Source organism: Nelumbo nucifera, chromosome 4 (genome assembly GCF_055504915.1).
Source record: "Nelumbo nucifera cultivar China Antique chromosome 4, China Antique-T2T, whole genome shotgun sequence".
NCBI lineage: Eukaryota > Viridiplantae > Streptophyta > Magnoliopsida > Proteales > Nelumbonaceae > Nelumbo > Nelumbo nucifera.
This window is the reverse complement of record NC_142652.1, coordinates 85,495,744-85,512,526: the sequence shown is the minus strand read 5'-3', so window position 1 is coordinate 85,512,526 and position 16,783 is coordinate 85,495,744. Positions and strand designations below refer to the sequence as shown.

The 16,783-nt window shown below is 41.5% G+C and overlaps 1 protein-coding gene across 23 annotated transcripts in view; it reads left to right on the top strand.

Annotated features, from left to right (window-relative positions):
- Positions 1–16,783, top strand: part of LOC104585839 (uncharacterized) — a 145,736-nt gene that overhangs the window by 65,633 nt on the left and 63,320 nt on the right. For all 23 annotated transcript variants that reach the window (XM_088903670.1, XM_088903668.1, XM_088903671.1 and 20 more), the window contains one exon: positions 6,559–6,616. In XM_088903670.1, coding sequence (XP_088759796.1) covers positions 6,559–6,616 — 58 coding nt within the window. The remainder of the gene's footprint in view (positions 1–6,558; positions 6,617–16,783) is intronic.

The window sequence follows — 16,783 nt, the reverse complement described above, 5'->3', positions numbered from 1 at the left end:
ACTCTTCCAGGAGATCAAGTTTCCACCTACAAAGGTACACACTCCTGATGTAGACCTCATGTCATCTAAGCATCCTGCCCAATTTGCATCTGTATAGGATTCTAGCTTCAGATTCTCATGATTTGAGAAAAGAATGCCTCTGCCAGGGTGCTTTTTCAGATATGCAAGTATTCTCTCAATAGCTTCCTAGTGTTGAACCCGAGGTGCATGCATGTACTAACTCACAACACTGACAGCATAAGAAATATCTGGTCGTGTCATACACAAATACAGCAGTCGGCCCACCATTCTTTGATATCTCCCCACTTCCTTTACCAATTCACCATCCACACCATTAATTCTGTGATTTGGATCAATTGGAGTGTCTGCTGGTTTGGTCCCTAGCTTCCCAGTCTTTCGTAGTAGGTCAAGTAAATACTTTCTCTGTGAAATGAAGATCCCATGCTTGGATCTTGCAACTTCAATCCCTAAGAAGTATTTGAGCTCACCAAGATCTTTGATCTCAAATTCTTGTTGCAATGATTTTTTGAGATCATCAATCTCCTCCAGATCATTTCTTGTCACCACTATATCATCCACATACACAATCAGAATTGACACCAAAGCATCTCTCTTCACAAAGAGGGTGTGATCAGACTGTGTCTGTGTGTATCCAAAACGGATGAGTGCCCCTCTGAACCTGTCAAACCAAGCCCTAGGTGACTGTTTCAGTCCATACAGAGATTTTCAGAGTCTGCACACCTTTCCTTTACCAACATTTTCATAAAAGTCTGCTGGAATGTCTATATATACCTCCTCCTGTAAGTCAGCATTGAGGAAAGCATTTTTGACATCAAACTAGAACAAGGGCCATGAATAGGTGGCTGCTAGAGATAAAAGAATACGAACTGAACTCATCTTAGCTATTGGTGCAAAGGTTTCTAGATAATCAACACCATAGGTCCGAGTATACCCTTTTGCTACCAACCTTGCCTTGTACCTCTCTATCTTGCCATCGGCCTTATACTTCACTGTGAATACCCATCGACATCCGACTGTCTCCTTGTCTGGTGGGAGATCAACTATTTCCCAAGTTTGGTTTTTGACCAAAGCATCCATCTCATCTTGCATGGCTGTTTTCCACTCAGGTTTGGAGAGAGCCTTAGTAACATTCCTGGGTATAGCCACAAAATCCAGGGAAGAAAGAAAAGCACGGTAGGAGGGTGATAAGGCAGTGTAGGAAAGATGGCGTGAAATGCAGTGGGCTGTACACTTTCTCTTCCCCTTATGAAGTGCAATGGGAAGATCAAGGTCAGTGGGATCAGCTGCAACAATGGTGTTAGGGACAGAAACATTATCATCAGAAAACATAACAGGCTCATGAGGAATACCTGGAACTATATTTTCCGAATCCGGAGTTTCAGAAGGATTGACAGAGAGTGGTGTGGTTTGAGGATGTGTGGAGTCAACCATCATCTCGGCGCTGATATTGCTGTGAGGCTGCTCGTAGTGGCTCATGTAATGAAACTAGAGGTTCAGGTGCTGGTTGAATCGATGCTGGCTGAACTGATGGTACAGGTGGTGGCTGAACTGATGGAGGCACCACAGAAACAGGAAGAGGAACATATTGTGAGTTCTCCTCCGTAAAACTCTCCCCCTGAGGAGAACCACTCGAGAAGAAGAATGCGGATTCAAAAAAGGTAACATCCATAGTGACAAATCTGCTCCTTGATACTGGGTCATAATAGCAATACCCCTTTTGGTTCTGAGCATACCCAAGAAAAACACATTTCTTAGCCTTAGGATCCAATTTCTTGCGATGAGGGCCAAGAATGTGAACAAAAGAAACATAGCCAAAAATCCTCAGAGGTATATGAATTATCTCTCCTTCTGGAAAAAGGAGGCTAAATGGCACCTTAAACCCCAAAGTCCGTGAAGGAACACGGTTAATCACATGCACGGCTGTAAGAACTGCATCTCCCCAGAACTGCATAGGAACTGAAGCACACACCATAAGACTCCTTGCCACCTCCACAATGTGTCTGTTTTTCCTCTTAGCAACTCCATTCTATTGCGGTGTATATGCACAACTGCTCTAATGAACTACACCATGTTCTAAGAGATACATGGTTAGGTCCTTCTCAGAGTACTCTCTGGCATTATCTGATCTAAAAACCATAGTTCTCACTCCAAATTGTGTGAGAACCATCTGGTGGAATTGTCGTACTAAGTCAGGAACCTCATCACGTGATCTCATCAAATATATCCAAGAATATTGTGTATAATCATCCACAAACAAGAGAAAGTAACGGAATCCTCCCATGGAAGGGATTTGATATGGCCCCCTTACATCCGTGTGAACAATATTAAAAGCAGAAGTACTTCTTTTATTACTTGGTTTAAAAGACTGTTTACAATTCTTTCCTAACTAACAACTCTCACACTCTAAAGTAGATAATTGAACAGACTCAAACAATTTTGGGAAAAGACATTTCAAAGAACTAAAAGAAAGGTGTCCCAAGCGATTGTGCCAAAGCATAATCTTGTTTACTGACTCTGACCCACTACTACTGTTGCTAACATGATGGCCCTGATGTCTCAGAATCTCATCCAGAAGGTAGACTCCATTCACCTCACGACCGCTCCCAATCATCTTCTTTGACTCCAGATCCTGCAAAACACAATTACCAGGAAGAAGGGTCACAGAACAATTCAAATTTTTTGTCAAAGAACTAACAGACAGTAGGTTGGTATGAAGTCTAGGGACATGCAAAACAGGGGACAGAGTTATATCATTGGTCACTCTAACTGTCCCCTTCCCAACAATAGGCATATGTGAACCATCTGCTATAGAGACTGTCTCTACCAGAGCACAACTGATAGGAACTGAAAATGGTAGGGGCATTAGTCATATGCTCAGATGCTCCCAAGTCTATAATCCAGGGAGGTCCCTCCTTACCTGAAGTGGATGCAAGATTCGCAGTTGCATACGAACTACCTGTATGTGCAAAGGAAGTGGTGTAGTTGGCTCCTACATTTTGCTGTCCATCTGGAAGGCTAGGGCTGGGTGAACCTTTCTTACTCATACGCTGTCCAAACCTCTCCAATTTTGTTCTCACTGCTACTATTTCAATGGATTCCCAATCAGTTTGGGAGAGAGGGGCTGAAGAGTCTCCTGTAGTGGCTACATTTGCATTTCCCTTCTTGTTTTTTATCCGAGCAAGCATAAGATTTGGATGAAGCTTCCAACAAGTGTCCCTGGTATGCATAGGCTTTTTGCAATAATCACACACCAAGTCCTTATCTTCCCTTCTAGTCTGACTACTCCCCTTGTCTCCATTCGACTTAGGTTTTGTTGTACCAACCATAGCCGACTGGTCAATCCCAGGCTGTCTCAGCATTACATTCCTCCTACTCTCCTCTCCAGAGACAAATTCATATGCCTGACAGAGTGCCACACCGTCCCTAGAAAGAATCTGCTGCCTAGCAATGTCAAATTCAGGGTTCAGCCCTGCCAAGAACTCAAAAACTCTATTCCTCTCTAACAGTTTGTGATAAGTTGCTACATCTTTTCCACTTTTCCATACCATAGTTTCTAAGTGATCTATTTCCTGCCATAGGGTTTTCAGCATGGAAAAATACACAACAAGAGGTTTTTTTCCCTGTTTCATACTTATCACCTGATTTCAGCATGGAGAAATACCAAACCGCACTCTTCAGGAAATCAAAAGAAAGCTAACAATACCTGGCCGCCCATGATCAAATCAAAAACAAAGAGTCCAAGTTTTTTAGGACTCTTCCCCGTACTCCAGTTCTTCCTGATTTTGATGCTGAACAGTATATCACCTTCGTGATGATTAGATCCAACCAAAAAACCCAAGAACTGGGCAATCTATAGCAGATCGATCAGCCCTTTACTACTTCATGTAGTCGGCTGAGCTTGGGCTGCATGAGAATGCTTCAAGAAACCCTAGTCGATGCTCTGATACCAAGTAGAAATCTGCTGAATTAAAAAAATATGAAAGAAAATAGTTTCTTGAAGAGAGAAGGAAGAGAGAAGGAGAAGAGAAGTTGAAAGAATAGAGAGCAATAATCTGGCCGCCCCTTCACTTATTATTTATACTAAAATAATAGAACAGTACAAAGACAACCAAGCCCTTATAGGGTGGCAAAACATAAAACAACATATATAACACTCAAAAAACATAATAAAATTTGGACTCACATAACTACTGTGGTCCCCACCTCCTATCTAACAACTAACATAAACATCTACTCAGAAAAAATATCATAAAACTAATTAATCTTCAACACAAACCAATCCATGCTCACCATTGGCCAAGAACATCATTGATTAGCGGCCTTTTCTTTTTTATTATCTATTTGTTCTCTTAAGAACTCTAATGACTTTTCAATCATCTTCATAACCTTTTCTAGTGCTTGAAACACAGAGAAGTAATAAACTGGAAGGTCTCATAAGAAGTGGCCTTTTCAGTACTGTTAATCATCAATAAAAAAAGTCGTAAATTGGAAGGCTTGTGAAGGAAGCTTAACCAATAGTGATTTTGTTTCCAAGTGAAATATAATTCCTTTTCCAACTGGAGAGATTTCTAGCAAACCTGTTCAATAGTACTCTATAAATCCTGAGCTCTAGGATTGTTTTCTAGGGGAAGTTCTAAATACATCAAAGGCAAAGTGACCAATCATAGGAGGCTGCCTCATGGCTGTCCTTCTACTCTCCTCACCTTTTACAAGGGAGTAAGCAGAAGTAAGAGTGAGAATGCTAACACTGAGAATATGTTGCATAGTTAAGTAAAACTCTAGGTTCAAGCCGGCCAAGAAATCAAAAACTTTATTCTCTTTTATGTACTTTCGATAATTCTCACCATCTTTAGGGTCCTTCAATACTAGGGCTTTCAAGTGATCAATTTCTTCCCAAATAGACTATAGAGAAGAAAAATATGTAGCCACTGATCTCTCTCCCTGACACATACTGCAAGCCTCCCTTCAAAGTTGGTGCACTCTAGCAGTATTGTTAACTTGGGAATAGGTGGCAACAACCCTATCCCAAATATCTTTAGCGGTTGGAAGAAACTTGTAGTTACAAGCAATATGAGGTTGCATTGAGTAAATCAACCATGACATTACAAGGGAGTTGTCCTATTCCCACTTTGCAAATTTCAGATCTTTAGGATTTGGCTTCACCTCCTTTCCTGTAATGAATCCTAATTTACCTCTCCTTGTAATGGTAAGCTTAGCAGAGTGGGACCATTCTAGAAAGTTGGTTCCATCAAGTTTAATAGTGGTTATCATACCACCGGAAGTATATGCATTTCGTTGGAGCATATTGGAAACCATCTATACATCCTTAGATGATTCCATATTCTATCAAAAACACTTTCTCCTCAACCAAAAGGACCCCAATATTTAACCAAACCTAAGGACCCAAGAATCACCACATGGTTAAGAGCCACAAAGAGGCCAAAAAACTAGGTTGGCGGCAAAATAGAGAGAGAAAATCTCCCAAAAATTGTGTAGGGCTTAGAAAATTACAGGACCACTTCCCATCACTCCCAAAATGTACAACAACCCAAATGGTCTAGATTTTGCAGCAGAAAACCCCATTAAACATGTTGTACAAGGCTCGACATCAGATCTGGAATTTCTGCTATTTTCTTCTTGAAAAAACCACAAAAAATCATAGAAGCTTCAAACAATTACAGGAGTCATACCAAGAAACTCCTAAAACAAGGGTTAACCAAACCATACAGGATTCATTGACTGCTGTCGTCACCTGTACGGATTGCTGACATCATCCGGTGGCAGTCTGACATGAACAGATCATCTCGCGGGAGAGGATCAACAGAAAAGGTATTCCTAAGACTATAAGAACCTCTACCTGCCATAATACCAAGTTGTAGATTTAGGGTTTGTAAAAGAAGAGAAGAGAGAAGAAGAATAAGAAGAGGAAGGAGGTATCGAACAGAGGTGTGTGTTACTGTTCTCACCCTCAAAATCACTATTTATAGCTTGAAGAAAAATTACAAGAAATCCTATACTTGGGTGCCCAAATACAAAAGATGGTGAAAAGTCTAAAACACCCTCACCCAAGCATTCTCAACAACTTTAAACAATAACCAATTGTAACTACAAATATCAAAATATGGAGCCAGACTGATAGATGTAAATGACCTAAATACCCTGTCTAAAAATACAAAAATACATAAAAATTTCAGAAAATTTCATATGTGACCACTTGGCTCCTGCATTATGATTACTAGCAAACTCCTGAACTACTTTGTTCTCAAGGTTAATTCTAGCCAAAAGGCCCAAAACACTTCTTCCTAAGTTTACTTTGAGCCTAGAGGATCTATAAAATAATATGGTCTGGTAATGCCAATAAGAAAAAGTATTTGGTTATGAAAGTTTCTAGTTGTCACTAGCCAAAATGTTTCTTTTGATTTATTCACTTTCTAGTCCATGTTATATATTGCTAAAAGTTGGCTGAGTTCTTCATTTTGTATTCCTTTTTTCCATTATGTATGCTCATGTTTGGCTATTTTCATATTACTTGTGAAGGTTTGTTGCAATGCTTGTAAGAAACCCATCAAGGCCAGTCAATATGCAGCTCATGCAGGTTGGTGCTTACCATCTCTAGCAAGATCTTTTCTTCTCTTTTTTATATGTCAAGGCCAACAGTAGCAAGGACACCCTAAGAGAACACAACAATTTGGTGGGTGTGTCACTCAGTGGTCATCAGCACCCTAAGAGCTATATTTATATTAAAGAAAGTAAAAGGACAAATCTTCCCTTAGTGTACAAATAAAATTGATGTACAAAAAAAAGTAGAAGTACAAAAATAGCCTTGTGGCTAGTTCTTCTCATTGTCTGTACGCTCCCCTTCAAATTGATGCCTAGGAATGAGCATTAGTTTGTCGATGAGAAATAAGTGTCGCAGATGAAGTGGCAATCAACTTTTATATGTTTGGTGCACTCATGGAAGACGGAGTTGGAGGCAATTTTGATTGCACTAACATTGTCTGCATAGAGAGGAATTGATGGTGATGGCTCATTAAGGATGTCAAGTAGGAGAGCTCAGAGCCATATAATTTCATTGCACACTGAGGACATTGCTTTGTATTTAGCTTCAGTGGAAGATTTTGATACAATAGGTTTTTTCTTGCACTTCCACGAAATAAGAGAGTTGCCTAAGAAAACACACCAGCCGGTGGTGGATCGGTAGGTGTTAGGGCATCCAGCCCAATCGGCATCCGCATAGGCAATAAGGCTAATGGGGGATGAAGAGGAGAAGAATATTCCATGTGATAGAGTTCCCTGCACATATCTAATAATCCGATGAACTATAGATAAATGTGGTTGTCTTGGGGATAACACAAACTAGCTCACCAGTTGGACTGCATATGATATATCTGGCTGAGTCATGGTGAGATAGATTAGGCTGCTCACTAGTTGACGATAAATAGTAGCATCTTCAAGGGGAGAACCATCATCCTTACTAATTTTCGGATTCAGTTCCAATGGAGTATCCACCATATTGGTATCGCCGAGATCGGCCGGTTTAACAAGATCAACAGCATATTTTTGTTGGTTAACAAAATAGCCCGAAGAATTTCGGCTTCAAGCCCCAAAAAATAAGTCAAAGGACCCAAGTCCTTCATCTTAAAGGATTCTCTGAGCAATTGTTGCAAGTCAACAACTCATTCTACATCATACCCTGTAATGAGTATATCATCAACATAAGGAAGTAAGATTGTCACTCCCTACTTCCTCCGTAAGGTGAATCGATAATGGTATGAAGAACTTTGAATAAAACCAACATCAGTGATAACAGATCTGAATTTCTCAAACCATGCTCTAGGAGCTTGTTTCAGGCCATAGAGGGACTTCTTCAGGCGGCAAACAAGCTATGGGTTCGTGCAATATCTAGGAGGGAGCTTCATATACATTGTCTCCTTCAACCCCTTGGAGGAATGCATTCTTTACATCCATCTGATGAATTGTCCACTGTTTGGCTGCAGATATAGCCATCAGAAGTCGTAAAGTGGTCATTTTTGATATTGGTGCAAAAGTTTCCTCATAATTTATCCCATATTCTTGTTTATAGCCTTGTGCAACCAGCCTAGCCTTGTATCTGTCTAGACTCCCATCAGACTTAAGTTTCACAGAGTAGACCCATTGGCTTCTTATGAGAGATGCCTCATGTGGAGCTTTAACCAAGTCCCAGGTGCCATGCTCAAGAAGGGCTCAGATCTCAGAGTCCATGACATCTTTCCAGTGTGGTATTGCTACAACCTGCTAGTAAAATATGGGAATGTCTGTGGTAGATAAAACAACAGAAAAGAACGATGCAAGGTAGGTGCAATAGGTTCAAGGGGAGTATCAAGTACACTTATTGGGGCAAATGGAGTGATTGGATCAGCAGCTGGTGGTAGAGAGAAGATGGGCATTGTGACTGATGTAGACTGTTACCTCCTGAAGTAAGTCTGGAGTTGCTGTGGAGGTGATGTTGGTGTGCTTGAAGTACCTGTAGAATCAAAACTATGCAACAAAGAGGTAGAAGGAGTTGGAAATTTCACAATATGTTTAAAGAAAGACACTCTCAAGAAAGATTACATTATGAGAAATTCAAATATGACGAGCCGAAGGATCATAGCAAAGGAACCCCTCGTGTTCAGAACTATACCCCATAAAGGCACACAAAGCTGCTTGTGCAGTTAACTTTGTCCGTTCATGAGGTGGGAGGTGAACAAAACAAGCACAACCAAAGACTCTGAGCATAGATAGATCTGGAGGTTTGTGAAAGAGAGATTGGAAGGGAGAAGAACTGTTTAGGATAGATGAAAGAAGATGATTTATGAGATACACAACAGTGCTGGCTGCCTCCACCCAAAACCAAGAGGGTACATGGGAATCTTGTAGTAGTGTTCTAACTACACTCAAAATATTGCCCATTCTTTCATTCTGCTACCCCATTTTGTTGTGGGGTACCTGGACAGGAATTTTGAGATTGAATTCCATGTTGTTTCAAGTAGGTTTGAAAATCCCCATCAAAGTATTCTCCCCCTGAGTCCGATCATAGCACACATATTTTGGCATTAATTTGGATAGTAACATAAGCATGAAAGTGTTTGAATACAGAATAAACTTCAGATTTCTTTTGAAGAAAGTAAACCCAAGTAAACCGAGTGCAGTCATCAATAAAAGTTAAAAAGTTCTTATAACCCAATCGAGAAATAACAGGAGATGTCCAAACATCACTATGTATTAAATAAAAAGGAACTGTAGCATGCTTAGAATGAGAAGGAAAGGGTAAAATGTGACTCTTACGTAAACCACAAGTAATGCAGTCTTTATTAACATTCTTAAAAGAAGTAGCAGAAATTGGTAAACTACCGGAGGCAAACAACTGATCAAGTTTCTTAGAAAAAGGATGGCCAAGGTGTTTATGCCATAAATGCCAATCATTATTATAGTTAAAAGACTCAAAACTAGAAGCAGTAGAAAGCAAACACAAAGTAGAAATGGGATCAGCCTTATTCTTCTCAAACTCCTGAGCAAATAGATGTCCCAGTCTAAGGCTCTAAGCCCCTTCCCCCTCACCTCCCCAGTTTTCTGATCCTGTATCAAACAACCATCAAAAGAAAATGAAACAATGTTACCTTCCTCTACAAGTTGGCCAACAAAATTCATATTGGTGGTTAGCTTGGGCACAAATAAAGTTTTGGGTAAATGAAAAGAAGGGGACTTAGAGGTAGATAAATAAAAATCATCACAATCAAGTGTATCTAACTTTTTACCATTTGTTGTAATAATATGTTTATTGGGAAGATGGGCTTTGGGATACTGACCAAAAGTGGCCATTGTCATATGGTTAGAGGCTCCAGAGTCCATAAACTAGAGGTGATTTGGTGAAGGGCAATAGGTTAGGGACTTACCAAACTGGCCAATAACAGAGAAGGCTGAAGAGATACTGAGGACATGAGCTGTTGAATCCGTTCTTCAGACATGCCACCGGAAATATCATTTTGGCCAGCCACTGAAGTAATGGAGGAGGAGGCATCTGATCCCTCTATAGTAGTCTGATAGGCCATGTAGTTTCCTTTCTTCTGATTTGACCCACCACCTTTTTGGGGCCGAGTAGGGCATTCTGTAATAATATGGCTGAACTATTTGCAATAAGTACACGTATTCTTCTTCTTGCAATGAGAGACAACATGCCCAAACTCCTTGCATTCATAGCACTGAACTCTTGAAAAGTCCTTCCCCTTTGGTTTTGTTGCTAGGAAAATAGCATCAATATTGGAATCTTTCCTTCCACCAAGAGTGGTCTATGTAGCAAATCTGGGTTCAGCCCTCTAGATTTCCCCAAGAATAGTATCTAGATTAGGAAGAGCTCCTTGACTAAGGATATTGGATCTGACAACTTCAAATTCAAGTCTGAGATGCATTAGGAAATGCATAATCTTCCTTCTATCAAAGTGCTCCTTCATATACTTCACACAATAGTCTGATGGATCCTTTCCCATATGTACTAGCTCATACTCTGTCCAGAGGTTTATAAACCCTGCACAGTATTCCTGGACTTTCCTTTCTCTCTGATAGTACGAAAAGATATCAACTTCTATTTGGTACTGTCTAGAGGTGTTCGATTACTGATATACTTTCTCAAGAGACTCGTACATCTCATAGGCAGTCTTGTATCCTCTCATAGGAATTGCAATGTCAGTTTCAACTGGTCTTAGGATCCATGATGCAATTTTTGCATTATCCATCTTTCATTGATTAAGAACCTTGATGTTTGAATCATCAGGTTTATCCACAGATCCATCTAGATATCCCCAAAGTCCCTTTGCCTCAACATGGAATTGAAAGTTAAACTTCCATAATGCATAGTTCGTACCATTGAAGTTAATAGGGAGAACATCCATCCTTTTTGATGCCATTGAAGAACAAAGAACAGCAGTGCACACTTCCAAACAAAGGATAGAAAATCAAATCAGAAGGTAGAGAAAAGTACCTTTCAGTTGATGTCTATAAAAGGAAACTGTGATGCCCTGCTGAACTCATAAGTAGATCAAAACCCTTCTTAAGCAAAGCCGATCCAAACCAAACCAAAAGGAATCAATAGATATAGATCTTCCTTGGGTGACACCAGATCTAAGGGCCTGTTTGGCAAGTCTTTTTGAGAAGATCTTGTAGCTCTAACAGTCAAAAGACGCATTGAGCTTTTGACATAAGATTTGGGCAGCCCGAAGACCGTTTGGCAGACGCGCGTTTTTCCGTGCGTCGTTTCGGGTCTTTTCGCGTGAGATTAAAACGCGAAAGACGCGGGAAGCTTCATTTGGAGCTTCCCGAAATCAGCCCAAAATGGGCTTCGCGCGTCTTTTCGGTGTCCCATCTTTTGGCAGTTAGATCTTCCGTGTGTCAAACGGAAATAGACTGATTTTCGGTCTTCCCTGCTTGTAAACAGCCGAAAGACTGTGCGAAAAGACGCGCCAAACGGGCCCTAAATTTTTAGACTAATCTGATGTCTCTACAAAGAGATCCAATGAGAAAAAGAAATCTGATGGCGCAACAGTCCAGAAATGAGATTCAAGGGCACTCGAGAGGTTCCCAAATACTGTTAGGGAGTCCTCGAGAGAACAGTAAAAGAAAGAGTTGAGAAGAGACTGAATGCAGATCAGGTTGTGACCTGCTCTGATACCATGTCAGTCATATCGAAAAGGACACACAGAGAGAGAGAAAAGAGAGAAACAGCCATTTGGTTGGTGTGTCACTTAGTGACCATCGACACCCTAAGAGAAATATTTATATTAAATAAAGTAAAAGGACAAATCTGCCCTTAGTGTACAAAAGATAGTGTACAGATAAAATTGATGTACAAAAAAAGAAGTAAAAGTACAAACATAGCCCTGCGGATAGTTCTTCCCACTGTCTCTACAGGAGAGTTATGTAGTGATGTTACTTTTCATATCTTGGATTGTTTTAATTATTTTTTTTTTGTAATTTCCATGAAAAAGCCATTGTGAATTCTTCATTGTGTAGATGTTGATATTCCTCGAATTAATTATTTACTTTCTGTGTTTAACCAGAAGTTGGGTGTGGTATTTGTGGGTATGGACATGTGTCTTTCTGACTGACTTAGATATGGGTGTTGGGCACACAAACCTCTTACTATTTGATTTATTATTGTTGTTATTGTTATTGTTTTTTTAATGGTTATCGTACCATATTTTTGGTAGAAATGTTGGTGAGAACTCACAACCAACTTAGGAAATAGATGCATCCTTTGGTGTTATATATTCCATAAAAATAAAAAAATGATAAAATGTAAGAACATTGTGAAATATCTACTTTTTGCTTGGTATGATGCCTTTGGCAGAAACACTTCAATTTACCCTTTGTCCAAAATGACCAAAACTAGACTAAATGTGGCTATCCTTGTGCATTTAGCAAGAGATGCTTACATAAGTCCGTGTGGTATCCTGTACAGTTGTCTAGATGGTATGGTTAATTCTGTCATCACCGTTCACCACTAATAGTACTTGATCTTATAGGTGTTTATAAGATGGTCAATCAATACTTCTTGGAGCCTTCTTGTTTTGCTGGTGTCTTAACTTTTTTTCCCTTGATCGGTAACAATAACCTGTTCTACAAACTGGAGCAGAACCGGACCCAAGAAAGCCTTTGTTGGGGCCCCAGTCCATATGAAACCTCAGGCCCATACCACTAACTAGCCCGGGGACCAGCCCACATTGCCTATAGAGGCCCACGAGGAGCACAACATGATGAAGGAAGCCAAACGCCCGCCCATTCGCTTTATGTACACAAGGAAGACACGTCAGCCATGAACAGTCCCATGCACATGTCGTTATCTCCTTGTAAACTTTATAAATATTTGAGAATAAACGAGTAGGGCAGACCTGGCTTAATCCATTTTCCTTCTTCTTCTCTTAGTAGGAGGTTAGGTCTCCCTCGAAGAGACCTCTGTGGTGGGCAGTATCCCATCAAGTTGGTATCAGAGCAGCCGTCGGTAGAGAAATGACGAACACGAGATCCTCAGCAATGGATGGTTGAATCGACAAGATCGAAGAAGAGCTTCACAAGGTGTTCGGGGAGCTGAAAGACTTGAAGGATTCCATTTCGGTGGTAGTCAGCTAGTTCCAGAGGTCGTCCCATTCCAACCTGCGCAAAGGGGATAACGAAGGCTCCAGTCACTTCGGCCACTCGCATGCAGGTTCCGGATTCAGAAGGATGGCCAAGTTGGTATTTCTCTCATTTTCAGGTGAGGATCCCATCTCCTAGATATTTAGCTAGAAAGATTTTTTGAGATCAATGAAATTTCGGGGCATCAGCATGTGTCGATGGCTTCGATCCATTTGGAGGGGGAGGCCATCCAGTGGCTCCAGTGGTATCGACGTTCCAACCCTTGGAATGGGTGGACGGAATTTACAGAGGCCATCTGTCACCGTTTCGGACCATCAGGGTTTGATAACTTTGATGAAGCTCTGTCAAGACTTAAAACAAATGGGCACGGTGAGGGAGTATCAGAATGAGTTTGAGAGGTTGACTTCTTGGGTTTACGGATGGCCTGAATCGGCACTGGTGGGAACCTTCTTAGGGGGTTTGAGGGATGAGATCCGGTATGAAGTAAAGGCCCTGCAACCGGTCACCGTAAATGCGGTGGCTCACTTGGCCCGCCTGCATGAAGAAAGACTGAATAAGCTTAGACGGGTAAATAAACCGGCCCTGGCCGGACCAATCATCAAGATTCCCCCGACCAAAACTGAACCGGGTCCATCCAAGCCAGTTGGACCGAATGGTTTACCCCTCAAGCGACTCTCTTGGGTGGAGATGTAGTCACACCACAAGCGTGGACTCTGCTATAATTGTGATGAAAAGTTCGGGCTCGGACATCGTTGCAAGAGACCCCAACTGTTCCTATTAGAACCGGAGGACCCTGAAGAGGAAGGTCTCGCAGTTGAAGAAGGGATCCCGGAAACTGAAGAAGAACCTATAGAGCAGGGGCCAGAGATCTCCCTCCATGCCTTGGCTGGCTCGTCCTCACCTTGAACCATGAGGTTGAGAGCAGTGATCGGAGGTAGCCCGGTGGCTATATTGGTGGATAACGAGAGCTCTCTAAATTTTGTTTCAGAGCAGCTAGTTGACCAGCTCCATTTAGCAGTGGAGCTTGTACCGGCTTTCTCAGTCCATGTAGCTAACAAACACAAACTCAAATGTGATGGGGTTTGTAAAGCAGTGAAAATCAAGGTGCAAGGGCACTTACTGCAAGTTGATCTTCACCTGTTGGGGTTAAGGGGGCTCGATGTGATTTTGGGCATCCAGTGGCTTCGACAGTTGGGCCCAATGACTTGTGATTGGGCCTGTTTGACCATGACTTTCATAGTAGACGGGCAGAGTTGCACTCTCCAAGGCCTCGACCCAGGGCCCCCATTGCAAGAAGAATTTGGCCCAAAAATCAAGCCAAGCCACCATTTCTCCCCACCTGTCATTCTCTATTTGGGAGGTGATCCAATGGAGCCCACACTCAACTATCCATTTGGGTCAGTAGGCCTAGGAAGAGATCCCACGGAGTTATCCAGATTACTACAGGCTTACCAAGATGTTTTCCAAGAACCCATGGACCTCCCCCCGAAACGGGACCAAGATCATAAGATTCCCATCTTGCTTGGGGTAGGACCAGCCAATGTGAAGCCATACCATTATCCCCATTTCCAGAAGTCTGAAATTGAAAACATTGTAACTGATTTGAAGAAGAGGGGAATGATACAACCCAGTTCTAGCCCGTTTTCCTCACCTGTCTTGCTAGTAAAAAGAAAGACGACACTTGGATATTCTGTGTTGATTACCGGGCCTTGAACCGTATCATAGTAAAAGACAAATTTCCCATACTAGTAATTGACGAGCTGTTGGATGAATTAGGAGCTTCCACAGTGTTTTCCAAATTAGACTTGAGGGCCGGGTACCAACAGATCCGGGTCCACCTGGAGGATGTGCCGAAGACGGCATTCCAGATTCACGATGGGCACTATGAATTCTTGGTTATGTCCTTCGGGCTAACTAACGCTCCGTCCACTTTTCAAGCTTTAATGAATGATATAAGTAGAAAGCTTGCTGAATTAAAAAAATATGAAATAAAAGGAGTTTCTTGAAGAAAGAAGGAAGAGAGAAGGAGAAGAAGAGAAGAAAAGTTGAAAAGAAAGGAGAGCAATGATCTGGCCACCCCTTCACTTATTATTTATATTAAAAATAATAGAGCAGTACAAAGACAACTATGCCCTTATAGGGTGGCAAGACATAAAACAACATATATAAGGCACAAAAACATAATAAAATTTGTACTCACATAACTACTGTGGTCCCCACCTCCTTTCTAACAACTAACATAAAACATCTACTCACCAAGATCTTTGATCTCAAATTCTTGTTGCAATGATTTTTTGAGATCATCAATCTCCTCCATATCATTTCCTGTCACCACTATATCATCCACATACACAATCAGAATTGACACCAGAGCATCTCTCCTCTTCACAAAGAGAGTGTGATCAGACTGTGTTTGTGTGTTTCCAAAACGGATGAGTGCCCCTCTGAACCTGTCAAACCAAGTCCTAGGTGACTGTTTCAGTCCATACAGAGATTTTCTGAGTCTGCACACCTTTCCCTTGCCAACATTCTCATAAAAACCTGCTGGAATGTCCATATATACCTCCTTATGTAAATCACCATTGAGGAAGGCATTTTTGACATCAAGCTGGAACAAAGGCCATGAATAGGTGTCTGCTAGAGATAAAAGGATACGAACTGAACTCATCTTAGCTACTGGTACAAAGGTTTCCAGATAATCAACACCGTAGGTCTGAGTATTACCCTTTTGCTACCAACCTTGCCTTGTACCTCTCTATCTTGCCATCAACCCTATACTTCACTGTGAATACCCATCTACATCCGACTGTCTCCTTGTCTGGGGGGAGATCAACTATTTCCCAAGTTTGGTTTTTAACCAAAGCATCCATCTCATCTTGCATGGTTGTTTTCCACTCAAGTTTGGAGAGTGCCTTAGTAACATTCCTGGGTATAGACATAGAATCCAGGGAAGAAAGAAAAGCACGGTAGGAGGGTGATAAGGCAGTGTAGGAAAGATGGTGTGAAATGCAATGGCCTGTACACTTTCTCTTCCCCTTATAGAGTGCAATGGGAAGATCAAGGTCAGTGGGATCAGCTGCAATAATGGTGTTAGGGATAGGAACATTATCATTAGAAAACATAATAGGCTCAGGCTCAAGAGGAATACCTGGAACTGTATCTGTCGAATCCGGAGTTTCAGAAGGACTGATAGAGAGTGGTGTGGGTTGAGGATATGTAGAGTCAACCATCATCTGCCGGCGCTGATATTTCTGTGAGGCTGCCCGTAGTGGCTCAGGTAATGAAACTGGAGGTGCAGGTGTTGGCTGAACTGATGGGGGTGCTAGCTGAACTGATGAAGGTGCTGACTGAACTGATGAAGGTGCTAGCTGAACTGATGAAGGCATCAAAGAAACTGGAAGAGGAACAGATTGTGAGTTCTCCTCCCCAAAACTCTCCCCCTGAGGAGAACCACTCGAGAAGAAGGTGGATTCAAAGAAGGTAACATCCATTGTGACAAATTTGCTCCTTGACAATGGGTCATAACAGCAACACCCCTTTTGGTTCTGAGCATACCCAAGAAAAACACATTTCTTGGCCTTAGGATCCAATTTCTTGCGATGAGGATAAAAAATGT